General features: G+C 56.1%; 7 protein-coding genes across 7 annotated transcripts; 3 read left to right on the top strand and 4 right to left on the bottom strand.

Annotated features, from left to right (window-relative positions):
- Positions 1 to 72: 72 nt before the first annotated feature.
- On the top strand, positions 73 to 1,739 carry ColSpa_02281 (WSC domain-containing protein; the record flags this gene model as incomplete). The annotated part of the gene is made up of 2 exons (XM_049268493.1): positions 73 to 220; positions 286 to 1,739. 2 exons carry the CDS (start codon positions 73 to 75, stop codon positions 1,737 to 1,739), a joined length of 1,602 nt encoding a protein of 533 aa, XP_049124450.1.
- A 3,235-nt stretch (positions 1,740 to 4,974) lies between these two features.
- ColSpa_02282 (phenol hydroxylase) lies at positions 4,975 to 7,169 on the top strand (the record flags this gene model as incomplete). Its single annotated transcript, XM_049268494.1, has 4 exons — positions 4,975 to 5,264; positions 5,318 to 5,697; positions 5,755 to 6,789; positions 6,841 to 7,169. 4 exons carry the CDS (start codon positions 4,975 to 4,977, stop codon positions 7,167 to 7,169), a joined length of 2,034 nt encoding a protein of 677 aa, XP_049124451.1.
- Positions 7,170 to 7,874: 705 nt separating this feature from the next.
- On the bottom strand, positions 7,875 to 9,773 carry ColSpa_02283 (uncharacterized protein; the record flags this gene model as incomplete). Its single annotated transcript, XM_049268495.1, has 1 exon — positions 7,875 to 9,773. One exon carries the CDS (start codon positions 9,771 to 9,773, stop codon positions 7,875 to 7,877), a length of 1,899 nt encoding a protein of 632 aa, XP_049124452.1.
- A 705-nt stretch (positions 9,774 to 10,478) lies between these two features.
- Positions 10,479 to 12,164, bottom strand: ColSpa_02284 (methylmalonate-semialdehyde dehydrogenase [acylating], mitochondrial; the record flags this gene model as incomplete). The annotated part of the gene is made up of 2 exons (XM_049268496.1): positions 10,479 to 11,533; positions 11,591 to 12,164. 2 exons carry the CDS (start codon positions 12,162 to 12,164, stop codon positions 10,479 to 10,481), a joined length of 1,629 nt encoding a protein of 542 aa, XP_049124453.1.
- Positions 12,165 to 13,107: 943 nt separating this feature from the next.
- Positions 13,108 to 15,153, bottom strand: ColSpa_02285 (calnexin; the record flags this gene model as incomplete). Its single annotated transcript, XM_049268497.1, has 4 exons — positions 13,108 to 13,608; positions 13,668 to 14,452; positions 14,518 to 14,902; positions 15,004 to 15,153. 4 exons carry the CDS (start codon positions 15,151 to 15,153, stop codon positions 13,108 to 13,110), a joined length of 1,821 nt encoding a protein of 606 aa, XP_049124454.1.
- A 2,013-nt stretch (positions 15,154 to 17,166) lies between these two features.
- On the top strand, positions 17,167 to 18,299 carry ColSpa_02286 (methylthioribulose-1-phosphate dehydratase; the record flags this gene model as incomplete). The annotated part of the gene is made up of 3 exons (XM_049268498.1): positions 17,167 to 17,318; positions 17,510 to 18,025; positions 18,206 to 18,299. 3 exons carry the CDS (start codon positions 17,167 to 17,169, stop codon positions 18,297 to 18,299), a joined length of 762 nt encoding a protein of 253 aa, XP_049124455.1.
- Positions 18,300 to 18,775: 476 nt separating this feature from the next.
- ColSpa_02287 (uncharacterized protein) lies at positions 18,776 to 19,488 on the bottom strand (the record flags this gene model as incomplete). The annotated part of the gene is made up of 2 exons (XM_049268499.1): positions 18,776 to 19,153; positions 19,306 to 19,488. The coding sequence occupies 2 exons, from the start codon at positions 19,486 to 19,488 to the stop codon at positions 18,776 to 18,778; spliced, it is 561 nt and encodes a 186-aa protein (XP_049124456.1).
- Positions 19,489 to 22,372: the final 2,884 nt, after the last annotated feature.

The following is a 22,372-nucleotide window of genomic DNA, read 5'->3' on the forward strand; positions in this document are numbered from 1 at the left end:
TCCTGTGGTTGCCTGTCGCTCGTTTTACTTTGACTCTTGCGATCCTCTGAAGTCCTTGATCCGTTCGACGTGATGAAAGGGAGAGCTGTCGCCGTCATTGGCGGCATAGCCGCGTTGGCACAAATCGCAGGGGCCGCATATGTCTGGCCCTCGAGACACGATGAGATTGAAGACATTCTCTCCTTGCAGACGGGGTACCGCAGCAGGGGCTTCGTTGAGGGTTCGTGGACAACCCCTAGTCGTGTCAACAGTGCTGGACTTGAAACTGACGGAAACAAAAACTAGGCGTGACCCCGTGCTCCTTTGGCGGCAATATCGCAGGCCGCCAGTTCGCCGCAGAATGGATCCGTACAGCCTTCCACGACATCGCCACGACCGATGCGGCCGCCGGCACGGGCGGCCTGGACGGCTCCATCTGGTTCGAGCTCGACCGCGCCGAGAACGGCGGCGCTGCCTTCAACAACACCTTCAGCTTCTTCAGCAACCTTTACTCCGTCAGGGCCTCGGCGGCGGACCTGCTAGCCATGAGCGTGGTCGTCGCCAACGCGGGCTGCGGCGGCGCGCGGATGCCGTTCCGCGCGGGACGGGTCGACGCCGTCGAGGCCGGTCCCGCGGGCGTGCCGGAGCCGGACACGCCGCTCGACACAACGCGGAACACATTCGCCAAAGCCGGTTTCAGCGAGAGCGAGATGATTGCGCTGGTGGCGTGCGGACATACGCTTGGCGGCGTGCACAGCAGGAATAACCCGCACATTACGGGTCACGATCCGACGCCGGACACAGTTACCAAGTTTGACAGCACGTTTGACAACTTTGACAACAAGATTGCGACAGAGTACGTCAGGGGCAACACGACGAACCCCTTGGTGGTTGGAAAGAACGAGACACTCAACTCGGACAAGCGCATTTTTGCATTGGATGGGAACAAGACGATTCAGAACCTGGGGTGTACGAGGAACGGGTTCAAAACGGCGTGCGCCGACGTCTTCACGCGCATGATTGACACGGTGCCCTCCGCGGTGCAGCTGACGGAGCCGATCGAAGCCGTTGACATCAAGCCTTACGTGGTGTTGGCGTTGAGCGGGAACGGGAGCATTACGTTCAGTGGCCACGTGCGTGTCAGAACGACAAAAGGTACTAGGCGCGACGCGAGCGAGTTGGCCGTCCACTTGAGCTTCGCAGACCGGAACGGCGAAGGCTCCGTCACTGTTCCGACGACCCTCGACGAAGGCGGCGCGACGTATGGTCTTTGGGGGGAGACGTTCGTGTGGTACCAGTTCGAGATAGCCATCCCCGCCGCGAGCGGCATCAGCAAGTTCCTCATCCACCTGACGACTCCTTCCAATAACGCAACGACGGTATATAGGAACGACGGTAGCGGGTACTCCCTGGACGACGCGCTGCTGTACCAGGCGCCCGCGTCGTGCGTCAACCGGACGAGCGTGAACAACGAGCGCACCTTCACCGTCACGGCAGCGGTACGGGAGGACCGCGCCGCGGACCCCGTGACGATGGAGCTTGTGCGGCTTGTGAGACGGCAGGGAATCATCCACCGGAAGCTCGAGATCGAGAGCGTCAAGCTTGCGGCGACGGGCGAGGGAGAGGGCGGGTATGTCGTCTTCCAGGGGCAGATGCAGCTTCCGACGAACGGATGGAGCACGAGCTTTGATCTCGTTTTGGGAGGGGAAAAGGAGGTCAGAGTCGACTTTTTGAAAACGCAAGCGTGTCCGCGCGTATGACTTTGGCCAAAAGAGATGGACATGTCTTCCCTTGGGCGTTGCCAGTGTGAGTTAGAAAGGAATACGTTTGTGTCAGGACCAAATATCATAAGATTCTCCAAACCGCTCCCATTTGTGCCATGTAGTCGGTGTTAGTAACTGTATAAAAGCAGCATAACCATTACACAGTAGGTCTTGTCCAGACCTTTGGCAGAAAACAACGCGAATAAGGATTTAAAAAAAAGGAGAGATGCTGGGTGAGATGGTAGGATGCCGTTCTTGTCATCCACTGAGCAAGCGTGTCTAGCCCTTTTGATATGAAAGAGTCCAAAAGCAACCTAGATACAGTTACTGCAGGATTCGTTTGAGTTGATTGCGCTGAGCCTAGCTGAAAACAATTGAGCCTGTTTCTTGTAATCTCTGATTCTGAAAAAAAAAAAAAGTGACAGGAACGGTTTGTGGGACCGTACGACCATCTTGAGTATTAAGATCAACGCTGGTAGTCTCTTTATATTACTTTAGTGTCTTCATTGACGCCTACAAGGATCACTCGATCCTTCCAGTAGATAGTAAAGTCGCTTGGGTTGTGACTATGTGTCATCCACACAAGCGCGTCAACTCATTTAACAGCAAGATGATGGGTTGTTTTAATGATTCTAAAATATCATGTTGTTCTGTTGTTGGCTCTCATTTGACTAGTTCATACCCTGTTGTCCTATCTGGTGATGGAGGAGATGCAGGATGTGAGGCATGTTAAGACGCTTGACCAGACCAGTAACTGCTTGACGAAGGCAACCGTGTGTTTCGAACCCATGAGAGACACCAGAGAGGCCATGCTATCCCACACCCCAAAGTATCTGACTGTATTCACGGCAGTTTGCATATGACGGCTGCGTTCTATAGAGTCGAAAAAAATGAACTACTAATTTTGACAAACTATCGGGTATGTGGTCCTAGTCTAGCATTGGCTATCCTTCGAAACGTCGGCCGCCCATGTCCTCTGAACAAAACGCATGACCGAATGGCAAATTGTGCCGTTCTCAGTAGAAACACGACGAGCACGCCCGAAAAAATAGGGACAGCTTATAAATCGAGTCCCGGCGTCGGGATAGCTACATTCAACATGCAAGCCGTTTGGTCCGTATGTTTTGAAGGGTGACGCTCAATCTGTAACCAGGGATCGAACAGTTGACGGTCGGCTCCGATTTGTGGGCGGAGCCCTGGCGCGGGGTCCACGCCGATCAAGAAGAATCCTACTAGGATCAGCAGCCAATGTTGTGTGAAGCGTATCTCGGCACACCGCCCGGATCCAGAGAGAAAAAGGCGCTGCGAGTGACTAATACGCTCGAGAAACAGACCTGGGGATAACCAGGTTGGCGGTACCCTCGGGGTCTGCTCTTCACGGCGCTGAAGTGGGGGTCAAATAAGAAACATGGAGAGAATCCCGTGGCGCTGCGTCAAGGCTATGGAGTTGATCGATGGTTTGGTGAGCGAAATCCGTCAGGATCAAGCACTTGAGATATGGCAGTCTGAATGGTAGGTCTTATAGGCCCGGGCCACGCCATAACATGCCACTGCCATACGACTGTCTTGCTGTGCCACACATTTCATGCGACGGCAAGACTTCATGGGCATGGCGTATTGCAGGATTTTGCGGTGGCGTAACGAGAACGTTGCGGTGTGGGATGGGAAACCTATTTGGAACTTGGTGGAAGGAAAGGAAGGGGTCCTGGAAGTAGCGGATAGCCAGTGTCAGAGGTCAAGAAAGGAAATGACTGAGACTCTACCAGGGACACTGATAGTGACATGTCAAATGCTTTGCTGCAATGCTGTGAAGGGTGTATACATTTTTATTGAGAGGCAATGTTGGCGCAGCATGAAGGGGCCGAAAAGGTGTTGCCATGCCCGGCATTTTGGTGGTTTCCATAGCACGCTCAAGGCATGGCGGAATAGGATAGTTGGTGAGATAGCAGTTGCCGCGCCGTCAAGTCGGCAACTATGCAACCTAGAAGCATATCCATGCTCGAGCTGTTCATGTGTCCGGACCTAGCGGACCTCTTCTCCCCTCCTCAATCAACTTAATCGGAACCCACTTGGGCACCGGAGGTCAAGCTGCTAAGGTATGTAGGCGGAACCCAGCGGAGGGGTGAAGATGGGTAAAGGGCTCTTGACGTTGAAGCTCGAACTCTTAGAGGCCAGAGGTTTGCGAGCAAGAGTGGTTGAAACTGATACCAATGTCGAAATCACCACCAGCCGGATGATGTTGAAAACGAAGCTAAAAGTGGCCTCACAATGGTCGTGACGTCCACCCTGGCGTGAACGCAGTCATCAATCGAACGCACCTGCCACGTTCTGGAGTATACCAAAAATGGCCTAGCGCCTAATCGGCTGGACCCTGGTGTCCCATTCGGAGTGCCCTGGCCAATGGGAAGCGACCGAAAGTGTGGCAGGCATGGGTAAATAATCCGTGGTGGTCTGATTCTCACTCGATCCTGCCGTGCACCCAAAGCCCATCATGCCACTTTCTGGAGTCGTTTGAAGCATCCGCGAAGCAATCTCCAATTGTGTCGAACCACCGAGCTTTCAACCTGCAGTCGCAAGCTTGTCAGTTCTTGGGCCCCCCTCTTTTTTTCCCTTCCCTTTCGATTTGTAGTACATGTTGGGTTTTTCTTCTCTTCACTCTTTCCTCTTCACCGTCAGTCCCATCTCGCTGTGCATCTGCAACCCTGGTCTACCCTTCGCATTGGTCCTGGTCTTTCTGCTGGTTCGCTGCGCTGCACCCACTGTTCTGGTCCTGATCCGCCCTGGTCTGGCTGCATACTCAGCGACCCTACCTATTCCATATTATTATATCTCGAATACCACCTCTGGACCCAACATTCCTCCCCCCTCGTCGCACACATACACTCGGACGACGAGACACTACACTACACCACTTAAACGGCTGGAGCCGTGCCTCACTTTCCGACCTCGCTTCGAGCTCCACGCCTACTGCAGTGTGTGTGCCTGTGTGCGCCAGTGTGGTGTATCTCGACCGCGCGCATTGCATGCTTGACCCCACGTCCGACCCTCCTCAACTCTCTGCCGTGCGAGCGCGGCGATTCCAACATCGTTCGATTATCGCCGAAGCCGTATACACTAGGCCGTCTGCAATAGCTAGCTAGCCAGTTACTTCGGCACCGCCCGACGTCCTTCGCTGTCACGAACCCGAACCCGCCTGTCTGTGAGACTGTGATATCAACATACGCCCTCGATTATGGCACCTAGTGTACTGAACTCGGACGGTTCAATGGAGAACCAGAACGGTCAGGCTGGTCAAAACGGCCAGACTGCCCCGGTCGGCAACCCCGCTGGACGTCTAAACGCCTTCGACGCCACTGTAGACACCCTCACCCTACTACGTAGCCTGCCTGAGCCTCCTATAGAAGCCCAGGTATGCGTTGTTGGTGCTGGTCCCGCCGGTCTCATGCTGGCTGCCAACCTTGGTCGTTTCGGTATCAAGGTTGAGGTCATTGATGACAGGGCTGACCAGACACCTGTTGGAAGGTAGAAGAACTGCAGAGCTCTTCATAACAGTCGCAAGCTAACACCCCATGTAGAGCAGACGGACTGCAGCCCAAGACGATCGAGACCTTCCGTCAAATGCGCCTGGCCGACCCTTTACTGCTCCGAGGCGTTCGCGTATACGATATTTCCTTCTGGCGAAGCACCGCCGACGAGCCGCTGCATAGACTGGGCCGCGAAGTTCACTATCCTCCTGTCATTGACGTCCTAGACCCCTATATCCTGCTCGTACACCAAGGCATGGTTGAAGGTCTCTTCATTGACGACCTGAAGAAGCGTGGAGTTGAGGTGCGGAGGAACACGGCGTTCGAGTCCTACAGCGTCCCGGAAAACAAGGCTGGACCTCTCCAGGTCAACTGTCGCACCAACGTCACCCAAGATCGGCGAACAATTCTTACACAGTACTTGGTTGGATGTAAGTAACTTGGGCTAAGCTGCTGCCTCTTGTCAAGGGGGGACTAACACGGCGCAGGCGATGGCGCCCACTCTAAGGTGCGGAAGAGCATCCCAGATGCGCGAGCCATTGGCTTGTCGCAGCCGGCAATCTGGGGTGTTCTCGACGGCGAGCTCATCACCGATTTCCCGGATATCTGGTCTAAGACACTAGTCTACTCCCAGGAGTACGGATCCATCCTGATTATCCCTAGAGAAAGGAATATGACACGCTTCTATATCGAGCTTAAGGCAAACCCCAAGGCAGACAAGCGAGAGCTTGGCCAGGAGTTTGTTATGGCTCGCGCAAAGAAGATAATGGCGCCTTTCGAGGTTAACTGGAAGTATATCGAGTGGTTTGGTCGTTACCAGATTGGCCAGAGAGTGGCCAGCCGGTTCGTCGACCCCCATTTGAGGGCTTTCCTTGCTGGTGACGCCAGCCATACGCACTCCCCGAAGTCGGCTCAAGGCATGAACACCTCGATGCACGACTCGTGGAATCTTGCATGGAAGCTGAACCTGTCCATTCGCGGGCTCGCGAAGCAAGCCCTGCTTGAGAGTTATGAGGAGGAGCGAAGGAAGATCGCTGTCGACCTGGTCAACTTTGACTATGAGCATGCAAACCAGATTGCTGGTGGTGACGCAGTAGCTCTGGCAGAGAACTTCAAGACGAACGTTCGTTTCATTTCCGGTATTGGTGCCGAGTACTCTGAGAGCCCACTGAACAGGCCCGAGCCTCAAGGCCTTATCATGGGAGATGCCAGGCCTGGTTGCCTGCTTCCTCCGGCTAAGGTCACCAGGTACATCGACTCAAACCCCGTCGACGTCCAGCTCGACATCCCGATGCTCGGACAGTTCCGTATCTATCTTTTGATGTGGGACATCCAGGCGTCAAGCCCCTTCCTGGAGACTTTCTGCCAGTCTATTGCCTCGGCCAATTCTTTCATCAGCAAGCTGTCTGCTTCCGCAAGTGCTTCATATGCTGCGCAGCCCAGATTGCCGTGCCCAGAGGACATCTACTACCGGCCTGAAAGATACACCACTGTCAGCCATCTCTTCACATTTGCCTTGATTAGTAAGTCCTCTCCCATTGGCATTTTGGCACCTTCACTAACATGAGCGCCAGCTACAATGCCTAAGGCGGATGTGGAGATCTCAGACCTGCCGGCTCTGCTGCAGGACAGCCGTTGGACCTTCTACCTGGACGACATTCCAGAACAGGACACGCGTGGTCAGCTCTGCACCAACAAGTGGCTCGGCAGCCTCGGCCCCGGTGAGGTTTCCATTGTCAACGTGCGACCAGACGGCTATGTGGGTTCCGTTGGTCGATGGGACTCGAGCATGGACGATGCCGGTGAGGAGGCTGCTCGATGGTTGGACGACTATTACGGCGGCTTCCTCCAACTGCCCAACGGCTCATCACCTACCCCTACACCGACCCCCATGGCAGTTTAGACGTGTCAACACTTTAATCTCTAGTCTGTTCTCAGGAGCGACTTGTTCGGCGTTTCTGTATCATACAAATCTCACATCATGCGACACACAACACACATAATCAAAAGCTTGAAGACAGCAGGCATTCAAGAAAACGCAGACATGAATCCTTCACTTTCTCTCTTCCAACTTATCCAGCAGGTGTTGGGGAGTGTGGCGGCGGTACGGTTGTTATCACGGCATTTTCAGGAGCTAAAGGGGATGGACAGCAAGCACAATCTGTTGCGAAGCAGGGGCTTGGTACTCAATTTTGTCATTTATTCAACACGCAACCGAGTTGGGATGAATTAACCACATTGGGCAGACACATGTCAATAGATGGAATCTTCATTGCAGTTCTCAGCTCCTACCCGGCTAGCTCCACCAATCCACGCGCGCCTAGGGCCATGATCGTGAGGAAATGACACCACATCTAGAAGCGTTCATACGAGCTGTCATCTCCCATTTCCCATACACCCACATTGACAGCTGCTGGTCTCCTCACCCTTCCCCCCCTCCTCCCTTCCTCAGAGAATGGCTCCTTCGAAGAGACCGGGCGGCTTGCCGCCGCCTGCAGATGACATATGCGGCTGCCTCTGTCTGTCCTCTTTGGACGTTTGGGGCTAGGCTTCAGCATGTAATCCGAATCTTCTCCAACAATCAGTCGATGTACCCACGTCAGCCCTATCAGAATCGAACCACGCTCACGTCCCCTGTAGCATCCTCTCCGATAACCCACCTCTCGTCGCCCGCCAGCGCAGCACCCTTCATGAGCGTCTTCCACATGTCGTCCTCGAACTGCACCTCCTTGCGCACCGCCGTCTCGGCGGCCGCGTCGGGTTTATCTGCGGATACCGCGCCGGCGCCAGTCGTGTCCCTAGAGGTCTCCCCGTCGCCCTGGTGGCCTCTCCCGTGGCTACCGTTCACACTGACGCTGACGGTCTCCATCGTGAAGCACCGCCTCCCGCAGACCCTGACTCCCGCACCGGCGTCGACGAACTCGGCGACGGTGAGGTAAGGGAACTCCTCGTGGCGCCAGCAAGGCGCCTTTCCGGGCCACGTCGTTTCCGCCGTGGAGCAGGGCCGCGACCGGGCGGCGGGGCAAAAGGACCTTTCGGCGTCGCCGTCGGCGCCGCACTCGTGGACCCACCGCGGCCCGGTTCCGGAGAGCGGAATCCCGACGCTGCGCACCGTGTGCCGCGCCGGAGGGTTCTCGGAGGCGTGCGGGCCCGAGGACCAGAGGTGGTCTTCTTCCTGGATGAAGATGTGGCCGCTTACTCTCCTCGTTTCTTCATCGCCGTGCTCGACGGTGTCGAGAGCGAGCCTCATCAGCCGCGGCGTGTTGAGCTGCCTCACGTCCCAGTGGTCTAGCTCGCGGTTGGTGAGGCGGAGGACGACGTCGGGGCCCGGGTCGGAAGGCGGCCTGTTCGAGGACGAGGGGTCGAGGCTGGGTTTGTACGGCGAGGGCCCGTTGAGAGACCACACGACGAGGCGTTCCAGAGGGATGTCTTCGCCCCAGGGGGAGCGGGTGGGTTGGTGGGCGAAGAGGGCGTAGTGTGTTGCGTTGTGGGTTGAGAAGATACGGTCTTGGGTGAGGATGGGGAGGCCTAGGTAGTGGATCTTCCATTCTGAGCGGAATGTCACCACGGGGGCCTTGATACGGGTTGCTTCGTCTTCTTCATCGTCCGGCACTGCTGATCCTCTGCTTACATCCCGGTTTGTTTGTGGCTTGTTCTCTGATGGGCGAAGAGGATGGAGGGGCGAGGAGACGACTCGCACGTCAAACGCCGTGGCGAAGTGCCGATGTGCAACCTCGCCCTCGTTGAGCGGGTGAAAGCCCCGCGCCTCGGCCCATTCAACAATGAGGATCCCCTCCACAAGACGCATGCGTCGGACGACTTTGTCGGTCCAGTCAAAGGGGACTGTTGACTCGCCGCCCGAGCTCAAGTCCAAAGCCTTCAAGACGGGGGGTTCTACAGAAGACGGAGGAAACGTGGAGGAGTGCGTGGAAGACGAAGAAGACGGGGCCCGAGAATGAGGCCTGGGGGATCCGGCAGAGAAAGATGAGGAGGGGGCCGGGTATACCAGCACCCCGTCGGCGTACGTCCAGTTCGGGTCCGCGAGCTTGAGGGGCGCCAAGTGAACGTCAACGCAGAGCTGGCGGGCCCAAGGCTCGAAGCGGCGGAGGGGAGCCGACGGCTTCAGGATGGGGATTTTTGTGAGGGAGTGGAACGTCGCCCTTGAGAGGTTATGGTAGCGCCGGGCTACGTATGCGAAGAGGGCGGGCCAGTCCGGTTCCGCTTCGGCCTCGGCTGCTTTTGTCGGCAATGCGTCTCTTTGCAGCTCTCTGAGTTCTTGAGGCGGGTGCGGTTGTTTCCGTCTCTGTGGCGAGACCAGTAACCTCAGTAGTCGGCATTCTAACGACCTGGGGAAGAAGACATGGAGGAGGGCCTGTGAAAGGTCGGGCCTCGTAAGAGCCGCGTGAGAAGCATGGGAGACGAGGCGGTGGAGAACGATCTCGCGCGGGGTGAGGAGGGAGAGGATCTCAAGGAAGAGAGTATCAGGGAGGTCCGTCAACTGGAACATGTTTGTAAAATTTGAGAGCACACTTTGACCCGGTGAAAGTTCGTCGGGGCGTGGCTAGATGTAGACTGCGGAATGAGGCCTAGATAGTACTATTCAAACTCGGCGCCAACAAGGACTTTTCTCTCCTAGCAATGAGGCAGCGAGAACTCTGACTGCGAAGCTCATGCAATGACTATGCTCAACGAGCGGAGTCGTGGTGACCAACTCGCTCGGACGGCACTGATGGATCTTGTTGATGTCCTTGTCCGTGTCGATGGGGTGTTGAATGAAGTTGAATGCAGGGTGTACAAGACGGCCAGTGAATAATAACCTCTCATTACTAAGACTTCGGAGGCAACTAAGCATACATCCGGCCAACACATTGAATCACTCTAGCAGCAACAACTTTGGTATTATTCCATTTGGCAAGGAACGTCTCTCATATCAAGATGGCGGCGATTTTTAGAAGTGTGCTTGATTTATTGGCTATCCTACCGAGGCTTAAGCAGCCTCGGCGGTCGCGGTATGCATTTTTGCTGTCTTTTGCTCATCCAGCCATGTCATTTCCAGCCCACCACACGCCTTCTTGTAAGACCCAAGAAAAAAAAAACCGACCAATTTCAGATACATGCTCAAAATGTTCATTCAGCAAATTCGTTCACCTAACCGTCAGAAGCCCCAATGTGCGTACCCCGGTCCCGGCCCCTCTTCACATCAACAGCATACTCAGGAGTGAGTCGGCATCGCAACGTCGGCCTTTTGCGAGATGGCGTCAGCGCTCTGCCAAAGGGCGGTGACGGTCTTCTGCTGCGTGTAGAAGTTGATGCCAGGCCTTCCGTAAAACGTGTTGGCGCCGCCGCCGGCGATGCTCTTCTTGTTGCCGGTGAAGGAGAACATCGGCAGGGGGACGGGGATGGGCACATTGATACCAATCTGGCCGGCCTCGATGTTGCGACGGAAGGCCTCCGCGGTGGCGCCGGAGCGGGTGAAGATGGCCGTGCCGTTGCCGTACTCGTTCTTGTTGATCAGCTCGACAGCCTCGTCAAGCGTCTCGACGTTGAGGCAGACCAGGACCGGTCCGAAGATCTCCTCGGTGTAGCACTTCATGTTGGGCGTCACGTTGGAGATAATGGTCGGAGCGACCCAGTTGCCGTTGGGGTACTTGGCGGGCTTGTAGCCACGGCCGTCGAGGAGGATGGTGGCGCCCTCGTCCTCGGCGCTCTGGATCAGGCTCTCAATGCGCTGCTTGCTGTGGGGCGAGATGACGGGGCCGAGGTCGGCACCTTCCTCGAAACCACCGTCGACCTTGAGCTTCTTGGCCAACTCGGCCAGCTCGGGGAGCCACTCCTTGGTCTCGCCAACGAGGACGAGGGTGCTGAGAGCCATGCAACGCTGTCCGGCGGCGCCGAACGCGGCGCCGACGACGCTGTTGAGGAAGTGGTTCTTGTTGCAGTCCGGGAGGACGGCGGCGTGGTTCTTGGCGCCCAGGTTGGCCTGCACGCGCTTGCCGTGGGCGGAGCCCTTGTTGAAGATGTACTCGCCGGCCTTGTTACCGCCGACGAAGCTCACGGCCTTGATGACCGGGTCCTCAAGGATGAAGTCGACCGTCTTGTGGGCGCCGTGCACGATGTTGACCACGCCCTCGGGGAAACCGGCCTTCTGGACGAGTTCGGCGAGAATCATGGCCGCGCCGGGGTCCCTCTCGGAGGGCTTGAGGATGAGGGTGTTTCCGGTGACTGTCGCGATAGGAATGCACCAGAGGGGAATCATGGCAGGGAAGTCTTAACCGAGTTAGTTCCATCTTTCTTTTTTAAAAGCAACGGTTTGAGATCACTCACTGAAGGGGCAGATGGCAGCCACGACGCCCAATGGCTCGCGGTAGCTCCTCGTCTCCATGTCCTTGGCAACCTCCAACACCTCACCCTTCAACAGCTCGGGCGCACCGCAGGCGGCCTCGGCAACCTGCAGACCGCGAAGGACGTCGCCCTTGGCATCGGCAAACGTCTTGCCCTGCTCGAGGGTGATGCTCGCGGCCAGGCGGTCCCAGTTCTCGCGGATGAGGGCGACGAACTTAAACATGATCTGCTGGCGGGCCAGCACGCTCATGGCGCGCCACTTGGGGAAGGCCTTCTCGGCCGAGTCGACGGCCGCCTGCAGCTCCTCGGTGGTCATCTGCGGTACGCGGGTGACGAGGTTGTTGGTGGCCGGGTCGTGCAGGTCGATGAAGTCGGTGGCGCTGGAGCTCATAAACTTGTTGTCAATGAAGTAGGGGGTGTCCTCGGGCTTCGCGATCTTCTCGTGCGTGTTGGGGTATGACTCGGCCGTCGAGGCCAGGGCGGCGTTGAGGTGCCGCGCCGTGGCGTGTATCCTCCTCGCCGCGATGGCGGAGGCGGGGGAGCTGGAGGATGTCATAGTCTTTGTTGAAGACAGAAGTGAGGACCGGGCGAGGGATGCTACTGAGGTTCGGCCAGCGCCGGCAGTGATGCTTCGAGAAATGGCCCGACGCATTGTAAAGGAAAGGGAGGTGAAGAGAGGGGAAGGGGGAGAAGACAGGTTGTAATAGAGTCTATGAGGAGAGCAATTGGGCAACTAGAAACAGATGGTGCTACACACTACGCAAGTCTGTCCGTTCCTTCTCAAACCAATGACTGGCCACTTCGAACCAGCAAGAGATTCGTGGCGGCCGGAGTCGAGCGACATCGTAGTCCCTTATAAAGTCCCCAGGAACTCGGCGAGCTCCCAGAGTGTGGGGAAAGGTTGGGGTGGGGTAAGATAACGCTGTTTACGCTGCCACCAGATCCCTGCCTAGTTCTCCAAAGCTCCTCGCACCGAAGCCGGCCCCCAATGCCGCCTTATGCCGAGGGGATCCGTGCTGGGAGAAACGAGCGTCAGTGGGCGCTCTCCGCGAGCGTAAACGGCGTAAACAGCGTATCACCTTTAGCGGCGAACCAGCCGCAGGTGGATCTCAGACTTTCATAGCAGCCCGGGGTACCACAGTTGGCCGGAGAAACTTGCCATGTCTCGTTCAGCAATCAGCACGATAGCGCGGCAGATACAGTCACTTGATATATAACGTAAGAACAGCACCGAGCGATTGTTTGGTCAAATCCCTAGTTTTTTTTTCGGTAGCTACCTATAATACACCTACGCCATGCTCTGTCTGTCCCTTGATGGCCAAAACAGACATAATGAGGGAGTTAAACTGAAAAAAGCAGCATCCATGTTTCTCTTTGGTCCTGATATCACCCTGGTGCCATGTTGGCACGAGACATGTGGCCTTGGGCCTTTTTCCCCCCGCTGATAATATCAAAGAGAAAGCAAGCTAATTCACAATTCCATCTCGAGCCACTCCAGTTTAAGACGAGCTGCGGGTGTTGCGCTTGGTGGCATCCTTCGCGACGTCGGCGCCGGAAGCGACAGCCTTAGAAGCCTTGTCCTTGACATCCTTGGCCTTGTCCTTCGCGTCGGCGGCAGCCTTCTGGACGGCGGGAGGAGCACTGCCAGAGCTGGCAAGGCCAACAATGATGGCAATGATGGTGACGAGAAGAGCACCAATACCGCCAGCAACCTCGGGAACGAACTTGACGGCCTGGATGGGGTCCTTCTGGGCAATGGTGATGAAGAGGTCAAGCTTCTCCTTGATGAAGTGAACAGGGTCGTCGAGGAACTTGAGGTCGCTGGGAGACTTGGGCTTCTCGGCGTCCTTGGGCTTGTCAGCAAGCTCGGCGAGCTGCTCCTGGGGGTGCTTCTCCTTGAAGGACTCCTCAGCAAGCTTGGCGGCATCCTCAACAGAGTGGCCAATGTAGATGTTGTCGAAGAGAATGTCGTTCTGCATGGTCCAGATCTCGAAGCCAATCTATTGATTCAGTCGTTAGCAAAAGGTGTTACTCATAATGGTCTGTCAGGTAAACTTACAGCGCCCATGGGCTCGAAGTTGGCGGGGGTCTTGTCCTCGTAGTAGTCGGGGTTCTTGATCTTGCGAGGAGCCCAGACGCCCTTGTAGGCAGGGTTGTCGATGTAAGGCGCAGTCCACTTGCCCTTGTAGTCGGGGTTCTTCTTCATGGGCTTCGTCCAGGGACCACAGCCAGAGGCCTCAGTGCACTTGGGGTTGGGAACGGTAGGGGCGACCCAGTCACCATCCTCCTCGTCGTCCCAGTCCTCGGGCTTCTGGGCCTCAGGGTCGGGAATGGTAAGGGGCTCATCCACAAGCCAGTCCTCGGGCTTGGTGGCCTCCTCATCGACAATCTCGAAGGGCGCGTCCTCATCCCAGTCCTCGGGCTTCTTAGCCTCGGGGTCGGGGATACGGGCCTCATCAACCCAGTCCTCAGGCTTGGAGTCCTTGGGGTCGTCAATCTCCTTCTCAGGGTTGACAGCGGGAGAGAAGTCCTCAAGAAGGGAGCCGGTCTTGACCTGCTCGCCATTCTGCTGGATGATGAAGGTGTTGTTGGGGTGGACAATGAGGGTGTAGAGCTCAGTGGTCTTGACGATGCGAGCGGTGGGGGGAGAGGTGAGGTGCTTCTCCTCGTACTCGCCCGTCTTGGGGTTCTTGTGGTTGAAGATGAAGTGGACCTTGTTGGTGTGGCCGCACTTATCGGGACCAAACATGATCACGTAGGGGGTGGCGTTGGAGAACTCCTCCTGGTGAAGAGCCTTGTTCTCACGAAGGAGCTTTAGGTAAGCACCACCGCACTCGAGGCCATCTGCAGGAGATGGTTGTCAGCACTGCGGACGGCTAGCACACGGAGCGCAAAGACTAGGGACTTACTCTGAAGCTTGACTTCGTACTGGACAACGAGAGTCTTGCCCTTATTGTCAATCTTCTTGGGGAACTTGGCCGAGATGGCGTGGTGAGCAGCAGGGTTCTTGACAACAAGACCCTTGTCGCCCTCCATGCCCTTGTAGACGGTGGGCTCCTCAACAGACCACTCGCCGACGTAGGCCCATTCCTCATCGTCCTTGGAGTCCTTCTTGGCGTGGGAAGGGCTCCAACGGGTCTCCCAGTCGTCGGTGAACTGCTCAAGGAAGGGGGCCTTGAGGGTGGTAGGCTGTGTAGGAAAAGCATGGTCAGATACTGGCTTACGGTTGTTGACGGGTAGAGCAGTTGTGTAGCAGCTCAGAGAATGCTCCAGCCCGTGCCCATATGCTTTGAGCTCGTGCGCAAGGCATGAGACCGCAGCACAGAAGCAGTGAGGGCATCATCCAGAGCAACAAAGGAAAAGTAGGCGGCCAGAGGAGGGAAGAAGGAGCTTACGGTGAAAGTAGGCAGCTTAGAGGCGACCGAGGTGGCAGACTCGGCGGCAGTAGAGGTCTTGTCCTCACTCAGGACCTTCTGAGCATCGTCGGCGTAGGCACCGCTCGCGAGCAGAGCCGCAGCGGACAACGCAGCAGCGTTGAACTTCATGATGGGCGAAAGGGTATCGGTGTCGCGACTTCAAGGGATCAGGTGGGGATCAGGAAGGGGGGAAAGTAGCGTTAAAGCTATTGGGTTGGAAGATTGTCAATTGAATGACAAGGAAAGAGTTGCTCCCAGCGCGATGGATGGTGAGGATTGGATTGTTTCGAGGAGGAATTTCCCAAGGAGAGGGAAAAGAGTTTCGGAAGAAGGAATGGGGCGAGGAAGGCGCCGGATTTATCAGTCTGTGAGGCAGGTGCTCGTCGGCGGGTTGTGCTCAACGTGTCCTTTTTTTGTGGTAAAGGTATCCGTGCCGGAAGCACCAGCAGCCTGCACCACCAAAAGCATCAGCAGCTAGGGGAGAGCTCACTATCGCCCTCTCGGGGTAAAGCAAGGCAAGGCCTCTGGGCCAATCAGCTTGCCGGAGAATTGGGGTTTCGGGGGGCCAGGAGTAGGAGCAGTTGCCGTAGCCTGCGTGCACATTACCAGGGGTCGTCGGGGTTGCACGGTCGCTGCTGCCCACCGCACCAATACGAAGGCGCCGTGGTACCTTTTTCAGTGGGCTGCTTGTTGAACTGAATGAACTGCGGACTAGGAGGCTGTGGCTAAGAAAAGTGCGGGGGCCCTTGGCGAAAGGGAAGGGATCCACCGGCTCTCACAGTGGACGGGAAGAGGGGATTCATGGTGCTTCGACGAGCTTCCAAACCTCAGTTGCTCATCCTGGCTTGGGGAGCCGAGCTCTTGCCAGCCCAGCCTGCTGCTCTCTGCTCAGGTACTGGTGGAAAACAAAGAACCCATTGATGGGCACAATGCCTCCCATCTACGTATTATGTACACTACATACTCACATAATCTACCAGCAAAGCATGTCCGTACGGAATTTCATTTCAGCCATCTGGTTCTTAGTCAGCACTGAGGGTGCGTCAATCGGGAAGTTCAACACTCAAATGGCGAGGTTGACGGCTGATACCGACGTGTCTCAAGATTGACTGCACTGTCGCCGTGCCGTAGCCACTGCTGGTGGTTGCATGACATCTGACCCCGGGAAGCTATATTATATCGGAGATGTCAAACAAATTGCGAAAGCGCACAGATATGCCTCGGTTATGGCAATGCCTGATGGCCACTGGCGTCTGGCGATCTCAGCTGGGTTTCAGTGTCTCGATTAATCGCAAGGTTTCTACTTTGGGCAGGCGGGTTGACGAGTTAATATCAACCAGAGTCACGCTACAAGTGCACTTATTAGGTACTATTCATATCCGTAATATCCCACCAAAGCTTCCCCTTTGGCGTCCCCACTCGACGGGATGAACAGCAGCATGGCCCTCGTCGTTGAAAGAGGCTAGGTGTCCTTTTTCCGCATCACCTGCAGGACGCCAAACCAGCCTCAATCTGACCGGGCTAGCTGCCGATTCTTCACCGGTGTGTCTCATCTGTCCTTAGCACATCACTCGTGTCGTCCCGGCTCTCCTGAGTTTTCCGCTTTCGCATGCCTTGCCTGAAGGCACCAGTCGCAATCGGATTATCGCAGATTTGTGATGGGCCCGCCCATTGGTATCGCAAGTTGAGAGCTCCGAGGGTTCGACCAATGGAAACGAGCCTCTCCTTTCCCACGTCAACCAGCTATGCCGCGCTTGGGAGAGGAGCGTTCCGTGCCTTGCGTGCTTTGCCATGTGGGGAGGACAAGAGGTGCCACTGGCCAATTCAGCCGACTTCAGCCTCACATGTATGTGGCTTGGGCAGAAAATTTCTGGGGCCCTTTTTTTGCGATTTTGAGTGAGTAACACATTTGGTTCAGTGAGCGAGCCAACTTACTGTCACAATATCGTTGCGCTCTTCTCTGAATCCGTGGTACAGTCCAGTCGGATCATATCAGTATTTTTTTTATTTTAGAATATTTGATTCAGTCGGGTTCGCCTTACTCAGACCTATATATTCCGGTCTCTTGATACCCTGGTCGCGTTTTTACCCCGCCAACCACCCCTCCCTCCCCTTCAGACATCATCTCAGAAACAGCCCACCATGGCGTCCGCAAGTGAGGTTCAGAACCCCGACCAGCTCGTCACCTCAGACAACCCTGAGCACCCGGCAAACCTCATCCCTTCCCTGTGCGCAAAGTTCTGGAACCTTGGCTGGGTCACGGGCACTGGTGGTGGCTGTTCCATCAGAGATGAGTAAGTGAAGCCACACCCTGCAACGTCCTCAAGTTTGCCCGAGCGAGATAACTCGCAATCTCACTTATATGCTTCCCATCTCATATAAAGAGACCACAAACATCGCCAATTACTTACCCAAACTCGCCTGACCACCCAACCATCCCTTGCCCCCAAATATCGCACCATGGCTCTCGCTTACACACTCCCAGCGACCTCGTCTACATCGCCCCCTCGGGCGTCCAGAAGGAACTCATGAAGGCCCAGGACATCTACGTCCTCTCTCTCGCCGCCCAGGAAGCATCCCTCAAGAACCGCGTCTACCTGCGCTCCCCGCCCTCCTACAAGCCCTCGCAGTGCACCCCGCTCTTCCTCGCCGCCTTCACCCGCCGCGGCGCCGGCTGCTGCATCCACACGCACTCCCACTGGGCCGTCCTCGTCACCCTGATCCTCGAGTCCCGCGGCGCCGGCAACGACAAGCTCTTCGAGATCAACAACATTGAGCAGATCAAGGGCTTCGGCAAGGGCTTCCAAAAGCAGGGCAACCTCGGCTACCATGACACCCTGCGCATCCCCGTCATCGAGAACACGGCCCACGAGGAGGACCTGACCGAGTTTCTCGAGGAGGCCATGGACAAGTACCCAGACACCTACGCCGTTCTGGTCCGGAGACACGGTGTCTACGTCTGGGGCGACAACGTCCACAAGGCCAAAACTCAGTGCGAGAGGTGAGTTGTTTTCTCATTTTATTTCATCTTGGTTGAGAGGACATATCCGTTGCAGAAGGACGGAGACCCCTAGCGCTCCGCCTGGGGGGGGGGCATTCCTCGTTATCCCTTGTTCCTGATTTCCCACATATCCGCTGTCTTAGAAAAGCGTGGAGATATGCTAACCGCAACGTTGCGCAGCCTGGATTACTTGTTCCAATTGGCCGTTGAGATGAAACAGCTGGGCATCCCTTGGATCAGCGACGTTCCAGTTGTTAAGCCTACAAGAGCCTAATCAAACTACGATCAGATGGAATGCAACTAGGTAATAACGATCTTGTGACGTCCTGATGTGATACGTAATAGGGGGGGTGCCTTCAGTATGTTCTATGACCGACTGAAGACAGCTGGTCGACGGACGCCTTTCACAACTACCTTTGGCATTACTCCGCCGCTTCGAGTTGTTGCGCGATTGGGTTTAGCAACATGATACATGAGCAGACTTAACAATGCCGCAGCAGACGACAGTAGAGCAAACCCTGGTCACAGCTGGAATATGCGGGAGATGCTGTGATATTTGGAGTTTGGCAGACGCTGTTGTCCGCTAGTGCATTAACACATATCCATGTAACTGCCTATTCATTATTGACCGCATATACAGCAAACATCCCCCCAATGGTATATACCCCTCGCCCGTGAATCCAAACATTCATCCAACACATTCTCCCCTCATGCCCCTTTTGTACCCATCATTAAATGCCAAAAGGAGATTTAAAGAAGGAGGGCGCCAATAAGACCGAAAACGCCGAAGGAGGCAGAGCCGATGAGGACGGGGGCGGCGTTAGGAGTAGACGTTCCGCTGGCGGCAGCATCGGTACCGGAGGCGGCGTTGGCGGAGCCGGACGCGCGGGTAGCAGAGCCAGTGGCAGAAGCGCCGGTAGCAGTGGCAGCAGTGGCGCTACCGCTGGAGCCGGAGCCGGAGCCGGCAGTGGCCGCAGGAGTGCCGCCGCTGCTGAAGTAGTACTCGCTGATGCACTTCTGGGAGCAGTCGGCGTACTTCTGGGTGTCCGAGGGGGAACCGTCACCCTGGGGGCACGCAGCAACACAAGCAGTGGTCTTATTGACCTGGCTCTCGTTGGGGTTGGGGACCTAGAGGTGCACACGTGTTAGTCCTTGCTTGCTTTTTTTCTTTCTCATTTGGCTCCGTCTATGGATTGTTTGCGCCTCTTGACTCGGGAGTCTTGCGGGGGAGACACTTCCAGATCCATATCAAAGAACCATGCGTGGGATGGGCGACTAACAGAAATGCACTTGGACTGGCAGCCAACGTCAGTGGCAGGGCAGCCCTCGAGGCACTTGGCAATGGCAGCCTGCTCGGAAGAGGCGGCGGAGACGGCGGTGCTGGTCGAGGTAGCAAGAGTGCTGGACTGTGCAGAGGCCAGGATGGCGAGAGCGCCAGTGACGATGATGGAGGTGAAACGCATCTTGAGTGTTGGTTGGTGGTGGTGGTATTACACGGGTGTATTAGAAATTGGTGTAAGTTGTTGATAGTCGAGCACACACAGCGAGAGTAGGCGTTTTGAAACAGGCGTTGAGCAACGAATGGACAGCAGAGGCTAGAGAAGAAGAGAGGAGGGAAGGGAGACAGAGTGTACAGTGGATGGACTGGAGGTGGGTTTAATAGTGTGTGGTGACCCCGAACGAAAGCCCATCTCCGGATCCAACGTCGACCTTTTCCTGCCTGGGGGGTGACAAGCTAAGGCGCGCGAACCCCCCAGGTGCCATGCTATGATTAGCCTTGGGAGTGGCCCCTATCCTTCCGCTTCTCGCCCACCCCCCTCTAGCTGCAAAGTGTGCGTCCTGTCGACGTTCTTCTTCGTGTCCGTGGGCCGGGGAACACACTTGTGTCTGCACGCAAGGGCGGCTTTCCTGGGGTGGGTGGACAGGGTGTGGGCTCAGCGGAGGGACCTGGAAAGTTCTCTTCGCGCATAAGAAAACGCCTGAAGCCCAGCCGCTCGAGACGAACGTAACGCCCTCTTCTGATAGTTTGCTCGTTCTTCTCGAACCCACTCGGGCGAGAGCATGTGTTAACCTCTGACTTGTGACTCGACTAATGGCCGGTTGCCCCCGTCCCATGTTGTGTTGATGTGGGCGAAAGTAGTCGGAAGTCAAACACAAGCGAGAAAAAGAGGAGCCCAAAGCAAGGTCAGAGGGGCGTGACGATCGAATTGGATCGCGCCGTGTCTGGGGAAAGATTGGGACCTGCGCCTTGGTCTGCCACTGTAAGGCAGGAGGAGAGACAGACCCTGCACTGCAGGTTCTCTCTGCTTCGCTTCCTCCTTCCTTGGGGCCCATCCTCCACCATAGTCTACCTAGGGTGGAAGGAAGGGAGAGCGAGAGCAAGAGCGAGAGAGACTCGCGCCTCCCGGGCCCAGTTCCCTGCGACTCGTGAGGACAAGGGAGGTTGCCTGCCAAAGTGGGCCTGAACCAAGTCTTTAATCCAATTTTAAAATTGCACTTCGACTTTTTTTCTTTCCTTCACGTCTCGTCCTCTGCAGCAGCGGCCAATTGCTATCTGTCCCGTCCCTTGATTCGTCCCCATTGGAGGGACATGCCGAGTCCCATTATTACATCAGTGTGGAGAGCCGTTGGTCGGGTGGTCTGTTCGTATTCTCCTCTGCATTTTGTCGAGGCCTCGATCGAACCTCGCCAGAAGTGCTACGGGCTCCATTTTACCAGCACATCGGCACATCTGGATTTGCTGTTCGCAGCATTGACGCCCCATTTCGCTTCTGCCCAATATCCGTATGCTACGGCGGCAATCCCGTCACTTCAGCTTCACGAGGTTTGCACGGCACGAACTCGCCGTGTGATGGAAAAAGGAGACGTTGGACGATGTTGGGTTGACAGCCAAGCAGCTAGGAACAGTGTACAAAAACAACAGACGACATCCATCGCCATGGCACGAAAGAAGCGCGTCTTTTCGAGCTATGCAGGGTTTCCTGGCAAATGTCACCGTATCATTGGCCGAGGGCACATGCCCTTGTCTCAGGGGCCAAAGGACCAGCGCCGTCGCCCTGTCGGCTGGCCAAAGCACTGGAGCGCCACACTCTATGCCACCGTGCAGTGGTTCCGTCAGGTACCTGAGATGCGCCAACTGGAGCTAGCACCTGGACGGTGAGGCGAGTCCAACGCACCAAGCTGAGCAGAGGACTAAATGAAGCGGAACGTTGACGAAGCTCATCCGCCGCCCAATTTTTCCACCAGCTTCCACGGCGGGACGACCACGATCAGTCGCTGTCTTGGTTAACCAGGAAGTGAAGCCGATGAATGGATCACCAGAGGACCTCAGTCCACCGGGGATACTCCCCCCCGCGACTTAGATTCGTTTCGAACTACATCCAGTGACGGCTCCTCACAGGACGGGATGAACGCCCCTCCAAACAAACTAATCTTCGTCCAACGCGGTTTGGGGGCACTCAATCCCGACCGACAGCCGACCATCGTCATGCTGTTACCCGTCAGTGAGCCACTTACATGGCTCGTGATGACAGACACAACACCCTCCCCAGCTGCCCTCGCCAGGTGCGGTGAGAGTGATGCCAACAAACCCAAGAACATTTTGCCTCATGGGCTCTTACACGAGGTGCTTTTGTGCATGAATACGAGATATTCATCCATCACACCACTTTCTCATCTACGATCTGCACCTTACGGCCAACTGTACCACCCAACATCCCCGAAGACACCAAGGATACCAGTGCCGTGCCGTAGGGCCGTTGACCTTGCGTTACGAGCCTCGACCCGCCTTGAGGGAAGCGCCGTCAGGCCTCCGCTCGTGGCGATGCACCGCTTCGATTCTTCCCACTTGCGGTTGCAGTGGGTGGGTGGGCAGTCGGAGAAATTTCGAGCGAATAAGAAAGATCTGATGCCCTTGGATTATCCTGGGTCGTGTGCACCGTTTCTGCTAGTTGTCTCGGCGGCATTTTTGCTGTTAACACAATAGCAACTCCTCAAAGCAAGGATTTCTGATGACAGGAGGTATCACGATGAAATTCCATGGCTATCCAATGCTCCCTGTCGCGCAAACACAAGGACCGGAAATTTCACCACGTCATGCCGTCCTCCACTGCCTACGCTAAGCCCGCGAGGCCCTCTCCTTGGCTTCTCCCTTGTCGCCAAATTCATGCGGACCTGGGGAACCAGGCGAGAAAACCACACCCCAGTCAGTGCTGACCGCGCAGCATACCATTGGCTGGTTGTCCTGCTAGCTTTTTAGAACCTTCCCGCTTCCCAACGAGCATTAAACCTCCTTTAGCCCAGGGAGTCGATTGGGACGAACCTAGAGAGCTGAGGTAAAACTTCCAG

The sequence above is a fragment of the Colletotrichum spaethianum genome (assembly GCF_022836535.1).
Source record: "Colletotrichum spaethianum MAFF 239500 DNA, contig04, whole genome shotgun sequence".
Classification (NCBI taxonomy): Eukaryota; Fungi; Ascomycota; class Sordariomycetes; order Glomerellales; family Glomerellaceae; genus Colletotrichum; species Colletotrichum spaethianum.